Source organism: Phaethon lepturus, unplaced genomic scaffold (genome assembly GCF_000687285.1).
Source record: "Phaethon lepturus isolate BGI_N335 unplaced genomic scaffold, ASM68728v1 scaffold53835, whole genome shotgun sequence".
In the NCBI taxonomy this organism is placed as follows: domain Eukaryota; kingdom Metazoa; phylum Chordata; class Aves; order Phaethontiformes; family Phaethontidae; genus Phaethon; species Phaethon lepturus.
Window position 1 is genome coordinate 3744 of NW_010543705.1, and position 12869 is coordinate 16612.

Sequence of the window (12869 nt, forward strand, 5' to 3'; positions counted from 1 at the left end):
CCTGTTGCCTAACACAGAAGTGCTTTTCTTTGCTGACTCTTTGTGCCTTTAGAGGGGAAAAAAATTTATTGCTAAAGTAACCTTCAGTGGTTTTTTTTTTTTTTTTAATGTATGCTTATATTCATTCATTTAACCTTTTGAAAAATTGCAGTAGGAGCAGTTTACTTGCACAACTGTCCTTTTAAACCAGTCCATGTAAGCAACTCCGTATTCATTGTTTTCTGGAACACCCATAACTTTCTCAAGCTGTTATGATAATGGGAGATTTGAAAGCTCCTTTTTTCATTTGCTGCTTCTTGAAATCATGATTAAAAATGTTATTGGAGTTTACTTAGCTGAGGGATCTGCAAACTATTTTAATTTTGGATGGACGATTCAATTTTTTGGCCAAGTTTAACACTACTGGAATTCTCCTGAGGTGCAGGGATTTGTTGCAATGTCAGCAAATGTAAGGTGTATGTGCTTGATTTGAATTCAAGTCTGGCTGGGAATGAGTGGGAGATAGGACAAAAAGCGGGGAAGAAGACAGTACACCAGTGGGTCTGTGCTTTTGGATTTGGAGGACATGAAAAATGAAAATACGTAGTACCTGAGAGCTTGTCACTGGCACCAACCATACTTCACTGTGTACCTTGATATTAGGTTAGAGGTTTGAACTCATTCATTTTGGCAGCCTCTGGCTGAGGCAGCCATGAAGTTATTTGTTGGGTTCTCTGCAAGTAGTTCTGTGAGATTCTTTCCTAGTGTCTCTCACAGAGCCTGGAAACTGTATGACAGGGTGGGGTTTTTTTGTTGTTATTGTTTGGTTGTTTTAATTTATTTAACATAATTGCTTGTCCCTTAAGATGATGGTCGTTTTAAACAAGTAGTTCAACAGAAGTATTTATTGAAGCTCTGTAGAGCTCAGTGGAATTCCCCTCATCTGTGCAACCTGCTCATCTTGTTCTGGCTAATTTTGCAGCCTAGAAAGCTGAGGTCTTCCTTCTGCTCTGAGGATGCTGTTCACCTTGCTGAATCATAGGTTCTGGCCTCTCCCCAGGAGAACCCTGGTAATGGTGGTTCTGTCAGAGGGCAGAGCTGAAGAAGCAGCCCCTGGTGATATTGCCACAGGCCTGGGATCTCTACAGAATGCCTGCTATTGTGCAGGAGTGTAGCTTGCTTTCTTTTTTATTGTAACTTTTTTTCCCCATGTGTTTCTTGACAATGAGGAGCACTCATGATTTTCTTGGAGTTACTTGAGGTAGGGATCCTTAGCTTCTGGGAGGTGTACTAATCTCAGCAGCAATTTCTCTGCATTTGTTCACCCAGCACCGGTTACTCCAGTACAAAGAGGACAGAGCAAAGTCGGGTTGATTCAGTGAGGTTATGGAAAGAAGGACATTTCTGGCTAGTACTTAACAGCTTGGTTTTTGGTTTGTTTTTTTGGTGGTGGTTTGTTTGGGTTTTGTTTTTTTTTTTTTTAGCTTTTGGCACTGTATAATCAGGAACATTTCCCTTATCAGTTATATTATACTATGTTAGTTAAATGTAAAATCTAAATATTTAGACATAGTCTTTTTTGATTAACATTATCTTTAGACAGTAAACCTAGGGGAATTACTATTTAAGGCTAGTCCAAAAACGTCATACCTGTTCTTATGTAAATTAGGCAAACAAAAAATAACAAAATTCAGAACTGTACATTCTGCAATCACATTGACTGGATTTTCTATTCATTTGTGTCTTCTGGGGGAGTTTGGGAAAGAAAAGAGCTTATCACAGGAACTGCAGGTTGTTATAAGCCGCAGCCTGTTGGTTAGCCGGAGGAGGGGGCTTGTAGGAACCTGCCAAAAGAGCTTATGTTAAAACTGTAAAGTGACTCTTCTGAATATTTGCTCACAGTAACAGATCAAGCCTTTGTGACCCTTGCTACCGATGATGTGTACTGTCAAGGTGCTCTGGTTCTTGGACAGTCATTGAGGAACCATACAACATCTAGAAAATTGGCAGTGCTAATTACACCAGAGGTTTCCAGTGGGATGAGGTAAGGATTCATGTATTTTTGGAGGCTGATAATATGGAAAAATAAACAACAGCATGAAAGATGTTAATAGGTTTCCTGTGGATTTCACAGCATTATGTCTAGAAGTTCCCCCTTGGCTAGAGATTTCTGGGAGGAATCACAAATAACTTCCATGATAAGATCATAAGCCTAAGAAGAATTCACTTGCAGAAGTAGAGCTTGTGGCTGGAAGTTGTCTTAAGTCCATAATTGGGAACATAAGCTGAAAGTTTGGGAACTAAGATTTTTATGTCTTGCTTTTGAGCCGAAATAAAGGCACTACACTTCCCCATTCCCCACCAAGTCATTCTATTTAAGAAAGAGCAAGATACATAACCACGTGACATCAGAACTCTCCAAAAACCTTAGGGGCTCAGTTTCAGATGCTTAATCTTAAAATATTGGTGCATGGCTATCATGATAAGAGGTTGATTTATTTTTGCTTCTTTTTTTTAATCACTTCCTAATTTGGGTTGTGATTTTACAGACATAACAGAATTTAGTGTACGGAAATGTCATTAGGTATGTTGAACTCAAGCCCTGTTATTTAGAGGACTGTGTTGCTTGTTAACAGTAACACTCTGGCTTAGGAAGTCTGCAAGCTCCTGATTTCTGTATGCCATGTGAAAGTATTTCCAATGCATCTGGCTCAAGAAACATACCTTCCATTTTTTTGCTGTGATTAGATGTACAGAAATCTGTTTTTACAGGTTTTTTGAAGTATGGATTTTGTCAGAACGCTGTAACCTTCCTGAGGGAATGCTTTATACATTTGACACCTGGGTGGATACTAAGTCCATCAGTTTTTCCATTCTCATTCAGCAGGGGGAAAAAACCTTTGTATTTTTTAATCAAGGATAGCATTTAAAAAACAGTACATCACTGAACTATGCTTCTGAAAATCTGTACCTACTCTTAATTCTTTCCCAGGTTAACTCCTGACCCTTGAAGATCAGTCATGCAACAGCTAATTATTCTGAAATCTAGATAATCAACACAGGCTTTTCTTTTTCTGTGTTTGTATGACATCCAGGACTCAGTAGTTAGTAGTGTAATGTAAATAGATAAGCTGTGTTTAAAAGACTTTTTTCTTTTGTCTTGAAGGAAAATTACCTACTTTGGTATCACCTCTAAAATTCCCATGAAAGATACGCATAGAAAAAAAAGTCTTCCTGAAAGTGTTTTTTGAGGCGATTTGTAGTAGTGAGCAAGTATATATGGCCTGTTTTAAAAGGCGCAGTTCTGAATCTGCATTTATTTGGGCATAATAGGCGCAAATGACTGTGCTGACAGCACATGCCACATCATGTGCACTGCACAGGGAACACGATATGGTGCTGTTCTTCAGAGACAATTGTGCAGAATGAAAGTTGATTTAACTTCTGTTGGTGTTTCTATAGGAGATTAAGTAACTAAAATAAGGATTGGTTTCTCTTCCATACTGCATCTGTTGCTTTTGAGATGTGGTTGTCCCATAATGGAAGAGGTGATGGTTTATGGCCTGATTGATAGCTGTCATTTCAGCAGACTCTTTATAAGGACTTTTTGCTTTTGTCTTCTCATTCTAACCAATCAATCCAGCCTTTGCTATTGTCACAATAAGTGTGGTGTTGTATGTCACTGTTTTCATGCCAGAAGTGAACTCTGACAAACCTCTCTGAATTCTCTTCTTTCTCTCCACTGCTTGTTATGGTAGGTCTGTCCTCCGCAGCGTGTTTGATGAAGTCATCGAGGTGGATGCACTTGACAGTGCTGACTCAGTCCGTTTGGCTCTGATGCAGAGGCCGGAACTAGGTGTAACCTTCACTAAACTTCGCTGTTGGACTCTTACTCATTATAGCAAATGTGTCTTCATGGATGCAGACACTTTGGTGAGTAGAGTGGGAGCCATGGAAATGTTTGTGTCTGTCTTAAAGAGCTACTCTGAGTGTGGGATGCTTCCTCGTCAGGCAGCCTACAAGGCCTGTGAAGTGACCAGATTTATCACTGGTGACAAGGTCGCAGGAGCTGCAGCTGGCATGTTTTGGCAATGCTCACAGTTTTGCCAGCTGCAGAGAAATAAATTCTGTTTTGAGAGTAGCCTCAGGACAGTCCTCAAAAGATATAACAAACTCGCTCTATGCTAATGGTTTTCTGACAGATGGTTAAAATAGGTCTCTCTCATATAATCTTGTTTGGACTTATTCTGGTCAGGAAGGCAGGCCACTTTTAAAATGGGGGGGGGGGGGGGGGGGCCCAGAAACATGAATTACTTCTAAAAAACAAAAAAAGAAAAAAAAAAAAAAAGAGTCGTAGAGATTAAAATGACCATAATTTTGGCAAGGATAATCATGTCAGCCTTCCCCTGCACTTACATGGCTCACTTTGGAAGACTGGGATGCACTTCAATTTAATAGGATTGTATTTGAATTAGAAACCAAATTAAGTTATTCTTCTCAGGGGTGAGGGGGAGAGGCTTAAGATTTCTTGCTTTGCATTAAAGTTAAAGGAGGAAGGCAAATTTTGTTTTTGTTTTAAATTGAATGGAGTAATTTTTCTCCTAAAAAGATTTTCTTCTCTTGCTTTTCACAGTGGCTTGGTTGTGGGTGGGTTCCAGACTTTCAGCTACTGCACAGCTGTCTTTCCACCAACTTTAAAAGTGATCTGGGCCTTAATCTGATTGATTTTCCCCACTTCCTTGTGAAGCTTAAAAACCAAACCAAAGCAATGCAAACCTTTGAGTTTAACTTACAGTAGAAAATTGTTAACAAGAGACAGTTTTTCTGCTACCCTTTTAGTCAGTCTGTTGCTAACTCAAATTATTTGGATGGTCAGCTTTCATTCAGCTCTGTTGCAGTTACTGAGAATAATGGACTATGGGAAGGTGAGCTAGGAAAGAAGGAAATTGTGCGTTTTCATGGTATGTTATAATATTTAAAGGGACTTTCTGGAAAGTCTCTGAGGTTCATGAAATAATTTCAGAGGCCTTGTGCTTTTATCAGAGAAATTGATATTGTGGAGAACCACAGTTAAAGTTTCCTTATTATATTAAAAGTAGAGGTTCTGACCCCCAGCATATTTTGCATTGCCACTGCTTTTATGCTATGGAAGCTATATACTTGCCCAAACTATCAATTTACTCCATTGGTACTGATTTAGCAACTCATGTTCTAGAAAAACATTTGCTCTAACAAATTTTTTTTTCCTACCGTCTCTAAGGTGCTTTGCAATGTTGATGAATTGTTTGATCGAGAAGAGTTTTCAGCAGCTCCTGATTGTGGCTGGCCTGACTGCTTTAATAGTGGCGTATTTGTGTTCCGACCTTCTTTGAAAACTTACAACTTACTACTCCGGTTCGCTGCTGAACATGGCAGCTTCGATGGTAAGGGGCAAGGCATAAGGGATGAAGTGCAAGACATTAGATTCCTTTTCAGCAAGCTGTTTTTCCATAGCTTCCGTGCTATCTGGCAGAATAGAAGAAGGCAGGAGTTGTCTGGGCTTTAGGTAATTGTGCCCCCACAAAAATTGAAGGTGCAGACCTTTGCCTCTTACACTGTACTTAAGACCCATTGACCTATTGTGGACTGTGCTTCCCAGAAAAGGGCAATGAAGGGACATTGTGTCTGAGTCTTGCTCAGTAAGTTTTAATTTTGCTGTCTGGTTTAGGAAAGAGAAATACATCTGATCTTCAGTCTTCTGCTCTGAGGGAGACCAAAACCCTTTCCTACTCCTTTCTTCATATATTACAATAGGACTCCATTTACATTGAACTTGCATCGGAGTGGATCAGGTATTATGTGCTTGTACCTGTTCACGTGGCCATATTGTCAAGTCCAAGTTGCAGTCCCATGAACACACCAGTCTCACTCCCATCCTTGGATGTGAAATTTTTACATAAATTTGAGTGTATGCACAATTATGGTAATACTGTTTTATACGTTCTTTAGGGGGTGATCAAGGCTTGTTGAATAGCTTCTTCAGCAATTGGGCAACAGCAGATATTGGCAAACACTTACCTTTCCTCTATAACTTAAGCAGCAGCGCTGTATACACCTATGTTCCTGCTTTCAATCAGTAAGTAGTGACACTTCTGACTGACTGTAAACCTCTGTAGTTTGTTAACAAACATTTCATTATAAGAGAGAATAATAATGACGTAGTCTGTTGACTATAAATTACAGTAGTCAGAAAAGGTGTTATCTAAAAATGATGCAGTATGAATGTCTTGCATCTGGACATAGAAAGTCCCAGAGTTGGCTACTCTATCTCATATATTGTTTCAGAGAAGTTTTTATCATATTTGCAAAAAATGTAGAATACTTTAGCATTAGGTTCTGACAGCTTTACGGTGAAAGCTGTTCCCTTCTTTTCCAGTCAGTTCTATGGGAAACAGTTGTGTGGGTTTTTTGTTCTTGTTTTTTTAAACCATTTCTTGGGTTCTTCCATGAAACTAAATTTGTGCTAGTAATTATATGACTTCAGACAATGCAGTTAGAGAAACTTTTCTGGCAGAAGGCAAGTTGGATTTAAGGTGTCAGGAATTGCTGCTCCAGCTGCACAAAACGCTCTTACTGGAAGGTTGTCTTAGGATGATGTATTTATTAGTAATTTTTAATATGGGATCAGTAATAACCAATTTTGTTGAGTCATTGTTTGAAGTGGTATTTATTTGTTTGTGAACAGAGTATGCAGGAGGGCTGGAAATGGTACTGCATGAGCCTGTCACTTTTTCTTCATGAACTTTTCTACTAGAATCAGTAGCTGGAAAGAAATGGCAATGCAGCCTTTTGTTTTCTGAATGCTAAATAAGACACCTTAAACTAATAAAATAGAAAAAATATTAATATATATACTCATACTGAATGTGTTGCTGTTGCAAAATATTGACATTGCCTCACCAGTGAGAGTAAGCATGTTTCTTTAGCAGTTTATATAGGCTAACAAAGAAAACATATAGACCTGTATGTTTAATCTCTACAGTTTTGGTAGAGATGCCAAAGTTGTCCACTTCTTGGGAGCAACAAAGCCCTGGAACTACAAATACAACCTTCAAACAAAGAGAGTTATGCAGGATGGCACCACCTCTGGATCTTTTCATCAGCTGTCATTTCTTGCCCTCTGGTGGAATATATACAGTGCCAGTATATTGCCTTTGTTAGAAAAACTTCAAAAGGTGGAGGAATCAGAATCTGAAGAATGCAAGGTAACTAATAAGGAGTTAGTGGGGAATATGCTGGAATCACAAGAAAAACTCTGAAAATTATGTGTTTGCTAGAGCAAGGAATTACCTGGGAGAAATCTGTTGATCAGTAGGAGCAGTGATTGCTTCTAAAAACATCTAAACTAGCAGTTTAAGAAGCATTTTTAGTACTACTGGCATTGCCAAGATTTCCCCCAACCCCCTTCTTAATTGATGAAGAGTTTGTATGGGAGTGTATGTGTATAGATTCTGCAAATTAAAAACAAAGTATAATACAAATCAGTCAGAGAAGGTGATAATCTGTCTATGAAACAGACTGTTGACTTTTTGAAGCTAAATTGATGTAGACCATCAAAATGGCCCTTGAACTATAGTAAAAGGTACCTTTTCAGAACTGCATTGTAACTTGTTTTATGAGGGTCATAGCAAATAGATCAGAGGACATTTAGGATGCTATATTCAGTACTTGTATGTCACCAAGCATTTACTGAGCTTTTTATGCTTTCCTCCCCCCTCCCCCCTTCAAAGGAAGTGCAGCAATTTATGGCTTCCATGAATAGAATAAAAATAATCTGTTGATAAATAGATGATTTCTTGGATACCAGCAGCATAAAGTAATGACTAGGAGAAATAAAATTTTAAATTTTCTATCCAGATATGACATTACTTCTATGCTTATGTAAATGTTTTCTTAATATATTTTTAATATTAAACCATTAGCATGATTGAACTAATTGCATAGTGTCATAAGATCAGTTGGACAATTACCATCAAAGCCCAGAGAGTACTTTGGTTTGTTAACCTCAAGACAAATTGGAAAGTAGAGGAAGGAATGGGTAGTTTTTGATCTCATACTTTAACATGTTTTAATTTTTAAGAAATTATGCGGTAAAGGTATATTTCAGCTACAGTAACATGAAGGTGGAAATACCTGTTAATTTACCTCCTGATGGTACTGGCATATTCATGAGTGCAAAAATATAAATTGTAATATGCTCTGAATCTGGACCACAAACTTTCTTGAATTTATTAACTTACTCCTTTAATGCTGAAATCCCTGTAAGGAAGTGAAACTGTTGTAAATAAGATATTGATCTCCTGCAAAATTGTATTTCAGTGGTGAGATGTTCTTTTTTTTGTTAGCACACTTTCAATGGAGTTGAAATTACACTGAAAAAGGTCAGTCCTTATGTGGCCAATTCGCTGCAAATGTCTGTGCTTCCAGAGCAGACATATGAAATATATCCCACAGCATGTTCACCTGAGGAACTCGCTTTCAAAGCAGTAAGTATGTTGTATATTACTAGATGCAGTAACAAAGTAAAATGGTATACTAAAATGAGTGTTTTTTTTAATTATGCTTCTGATCTGAGAGATTATCTCTTCTTCTGTTTAGCTGTAGCTATTGAACTTTCTTGCTAGCATCAGAAATAGCCTGAAGAGTATTTGTTTCCTTTAATCTTTAGTCATGCATGCATGATGTGTCTGGAGGTTGAAAGAGTTTTCATTGAATTTTATAGAGATTGTTTATTTAAAGTTGTTAAGTCTTAATAAAGTGTAATATAAAGAAATTCTGTTACTGAAGTAAACTTTTGAATATTAATACTCTTGTCAATTAATATATTTAAAACTAGAATCCTTTCTATCACTCCTTTGTAGAAATTACTATTTTTTTTTTCCCCAAAATGTTCCCCAAATTTCTGTGTTTTGGGCAACAAGGAGTGTCATAACATAATTCACTAATCAGCATTGTAGGGGTCCTAGTTCTTTTGTCACTCTTCTTGTATTTGTGTGTTTGTATTTGGGTGTTTCTGTTGCACTGACTCCCTTATTTTATGCAGGAATTAAGTTGGACATAATAGCACAATGTTTCTGCAAGTGTAAATCATTACTTCTTGCATGATAAACCATGCTACAGCAAGGTACAACTGGGAGAAAATTAAATTATTGTTCTAACTATCTGTTATTGTAACTTGTGCACTACTCTCTAGTAAGATGAGGACAGTTTTTATGATGTTCAGTGCTTCATCTCTTTAGACTATAGTTCCTCCATAAAGTAAAACTGTAGTCTTCCTTCTTTTCTTTTTCACCCTGACTACGGAGGGTCTGAAGGAAAATTGCAAACCTTCCAGCTCTATAACATAGGAATAATTTATTTGCAAAGGGTGTGTTACCTTGGGTGCCTCATGCATCTGACTCCATTGGAAATTCTCAAATCAAATACATATTTTCAAGATGTTTCTTTGGGGTAAAAAAATCATAATGTTCGCTTACAGTAGTGTCATTCAAATTTAAATTTATTTTTTTATTACTAGGATTGGTTTATCAGAAGATCGTATTAATTACCAATTAATAGCCTGATTCCCTTCTTTCTTAGGAACACCATCATTCCACATTTTGTTTGTTGTCTTCGGTAGTGGGATTGTTTTGGGTTTTGTGGAAGAGATTTTAGAATGGGGTCTGTCTAGTCATTTATGTTTTGATATTTGACAAAGGCAAATATCTGGGGCAGTATTTTTTTGGTAATCTATTTTACCTCTGTTTTGGAATTCATTGTTCTGTTCTCATTCTATACATATAAAAAGCTCATGAGTTACAGGGCAAGCTATTATCCTAAATGAGATTTTCCCTCATTGAAGTTTGGCCTCGTGAATGGTAGGCATCTACTATAAGCTAGCTTTCCAGGCTGTTTCTGTAGTCACTGAAGAATGACAGCTACTCTTGAACCTATTTCAGGATGAGATCAGCTGCCCTCTGGAGGTACTTATCCTAGATTCATTATAGTAGGAGCTTAGATTCAATGCCATTTTGATAGCTAAAGCTGGGTGAGATGAATTTTGTCCTTGGTGATAATGTGTTTCGTTCATTTTCCTCCCAACCACTGGTTTCCCCTACCCCAAGACTGAAATTGATTGGTATTGTATGATAAGGAAACTGTAAAAAAAAATATTCACCTAATAAAACCTCAGTGGCTGTATTTTAGCAACCCGTGTGTGAAGTTGAACAAAGCGGTTCTAACGTCCATCTCTCTGAGCCTGACAGATCTTCAGAACAACTTGCATTTCAGGAAACCTCAGAACTGGTACATGTAGCTTTCTGCATTGTGTGTCTGTTTATAATTGTATGCATGTCTTTGCTGCCAACATTGTTTTGGGAAATCTCAACTAATTATGATGCAATGTGCAAATAAATGCTTTAATCTTTTAGCTGTGTAATTCCTTAGCTGCTTCCAGTACTGGGGTATGATCTCTTTCTAGTTTTCTTTTTAAAACTTCTAGTTTTTAAATGTATATTTTCCTGTGCTAGCTCCCAAGTAATAAACGCATGGTGTTAATTTTAGCTTTCCAATACTAATACAAGCAAAACTGTTTGGGTTTTTTTTTCTTGTTTTGTTTTGGTTTTTTTCTGTCCTGCTGCAGTGATGTTTCCAAGCAAGTGGAAAATGAATGTACAGTGAGCCAGGCATGGAGCCTAAGCTACTAGGTTTTCCTTAGTGATCTTGCACTGCATTTGTCTGTGGGCAGTGTGACAGCAGTGCCAGACTTGGCGCTAACGGGGTCACAGGGTGTCAAGGGTTCATATCTTGTAAGGTACACAACACAGCCATTTTCCTAGTGAGGCCTTTTGTATGACTGTGAAACATTCCCGTGAAAGACTGAGAAACAAAACCGTATGTGAAACTGCAGCTCCCATGCAGCCAGGGGTGTTTGGGCCCTAGCTATAAAATTCTTTATTTCTAAAAGCATGATGATTCCCGTCTTCTTGTTAGTGGCATTCAAAGCTGTTCATAAGGCTTGCCAATGGTAAAGAAAGGAATCTTCATGCATTACTGCAGTTACGTGTATACAAGGTCTGAAAATTAAACATCAAGTACTGTTGCATATTTGCATATGCAGGGAGCAAGTGTGCTCTTCAAAGTGTTTATTCATATTTAAAGTCATGTACAGAGTGGGACCCAGGTGGGGATACATATAGAGTGCTGCAGTTGCCTAAGCGTATCATGTCACGTTGACTGTTTGAAATACCTTACCTGATCTGCAGGTGCAAGCCTTGCGCAAGTTCTGTGCCTTATCTGCCCCAAATTGGCAGGTGTAATGGATATTCCAGGGCATTTAGGCGGTTTAAGCCACTGATTCCTGCCCATTAAGTTCTATTTTGAAACATTTTTATATTGAATTTGAGGGCTTCACTGGAAGGCCATTCTGGTTGATTTCCTTTTTGTTTATAAGATGACATGAGTTGTTTGCCTTGGACCCTCTTGGAGTAGTACTGAAAGCGGGTTTTCAGTAGCTGCCTTGATTAGTCCTTGTTATATTTCATCTATATTATTGGTTATAATAGTTAGGCTGTTCCAGTTTTACTTGCATTGGTCAATCATGGATGCAGTTTTTCTTTTGTGTGGTTGAAATTAACACTAATGTGCCTTGCATTGGTGCACCTATGATAATTTGATCTTGAACCAGGATTCACAATTTTGGACCATGATTCAAAATGAACTAGTTATCAGTGTAATGAATAGTGACAAACTTTTGAATTAATTTATATAGGTAATGTGTCTCACATCTGCTAAATAATACTGATCTCACTGGGGATCAGATAAAAAAAAAGACCAAAAATTCTAGGAACTTATGTTCACCTGAAAGCCTGTTGGAGACAAAATTTGCACAGATATATGGTTACACTTTATTGTAGGAGATACTATACTCTGAAGAGGATATATTTGTAATATTCTCCTTGTGGTGTTGCTGAGTATGCCAAGGTCTGAGTTAAGAAAGTAAAATAAATGTTTGATATGTTCAAAGATGCTATGACAAGCAGTAAAATCATGGGAAAATGAGATCACATTATCAAAACAAGAATGAATGTTTGAATACTGTTTGTTTTATTGTTTTACCTGGGACTGTACAAAGCAAAAGTTTGACATTTAAGGTTTAACTTCACAGCACTGAAATGAGAACAACCAAATGATTGTTTTCCCACTGTTCTGCTTCTTCCCACAGAACGAGGTCACACATTCTGTTTCAGAGCTGTCTATTCACTTCAAACCAGAAGAACCAAGTCCAGAAGATGAACGGAGAAAATGGGAGGAAGGGCGCATGGACTATATGGGGAAAGATGCTTTTGAACGTATCAAAAAGAAATTGGATGCATTTTTACATTAAGATGGAGTGTACTGTAATGGCCATCACAATCTGTTTTTTCTATAAACGCAACCCTTGGATACTTGGCTATCTTAATAGTTTATTTGACACCGAAGTTAAAGAGGTAGTTATGGATCCTCATATATTTTGGGGGAAGGTTAATGGATACAGACTCTTGTTTTTTAACTGTTAAGCGTGCCTCTTTTTTATCGTTATGTGTGTCTCATCTTCCCTGTTCTCCCATAGTGCCTTCTGAAGTATAATGAATGGTACCCTCTGAATCTGAACTCTGGTATTTATCACTCTTCCCTGCTCCTCCCCATAGCATTCTGCAGAAACAGTCATGTGAAACATCTTGGAAGTTGAGATTATTTCAAAAGTACTTTTAGAAGATGCTATAAAACTATTTAAATTGTTCTTGAAACCAAGTTAACACTTTCAAGGGCAACCATAGCGTAGAATTCAATATGAGAAAAAAGTGAGGAGATGAAATTCTGACCTCACAGGA

The 12869-nt window shown here is 37.7% G+C and overlaps 1 protein-coding gene across 1 annotated transcript; it reads left to right on the forward strand.

Annotated features, from left to right (window-relative positions):
- Window positions 1-1884: 1884 nt before the first annotated feature.
- On the forward strand, window positions 1885-12434 carry LOC104615164 (glycogenin-1-like). Its single transcript, XM_010288408.1, has 7 exons — window positions 1885-2023; window positions 3738-3912; window positions 5240-5402; window positions 5968-6094; window positions 7001-7223; window positions 8364-8504; window positions 12221-12434. Exons 1-7 carry the CDS (start codon window positions 2019-2021, stop codon window positions 12380-12382), a joined length of 996 nt encoding a protein of 331 aa, XP_010286710.1. The 5' UTR covers window positions 1885-2018; the 3' UTR covers window positions 12383-12434.
- The last annotated feature ends 435 nt before the right edge of the window (window positions 12435-12869 follow it).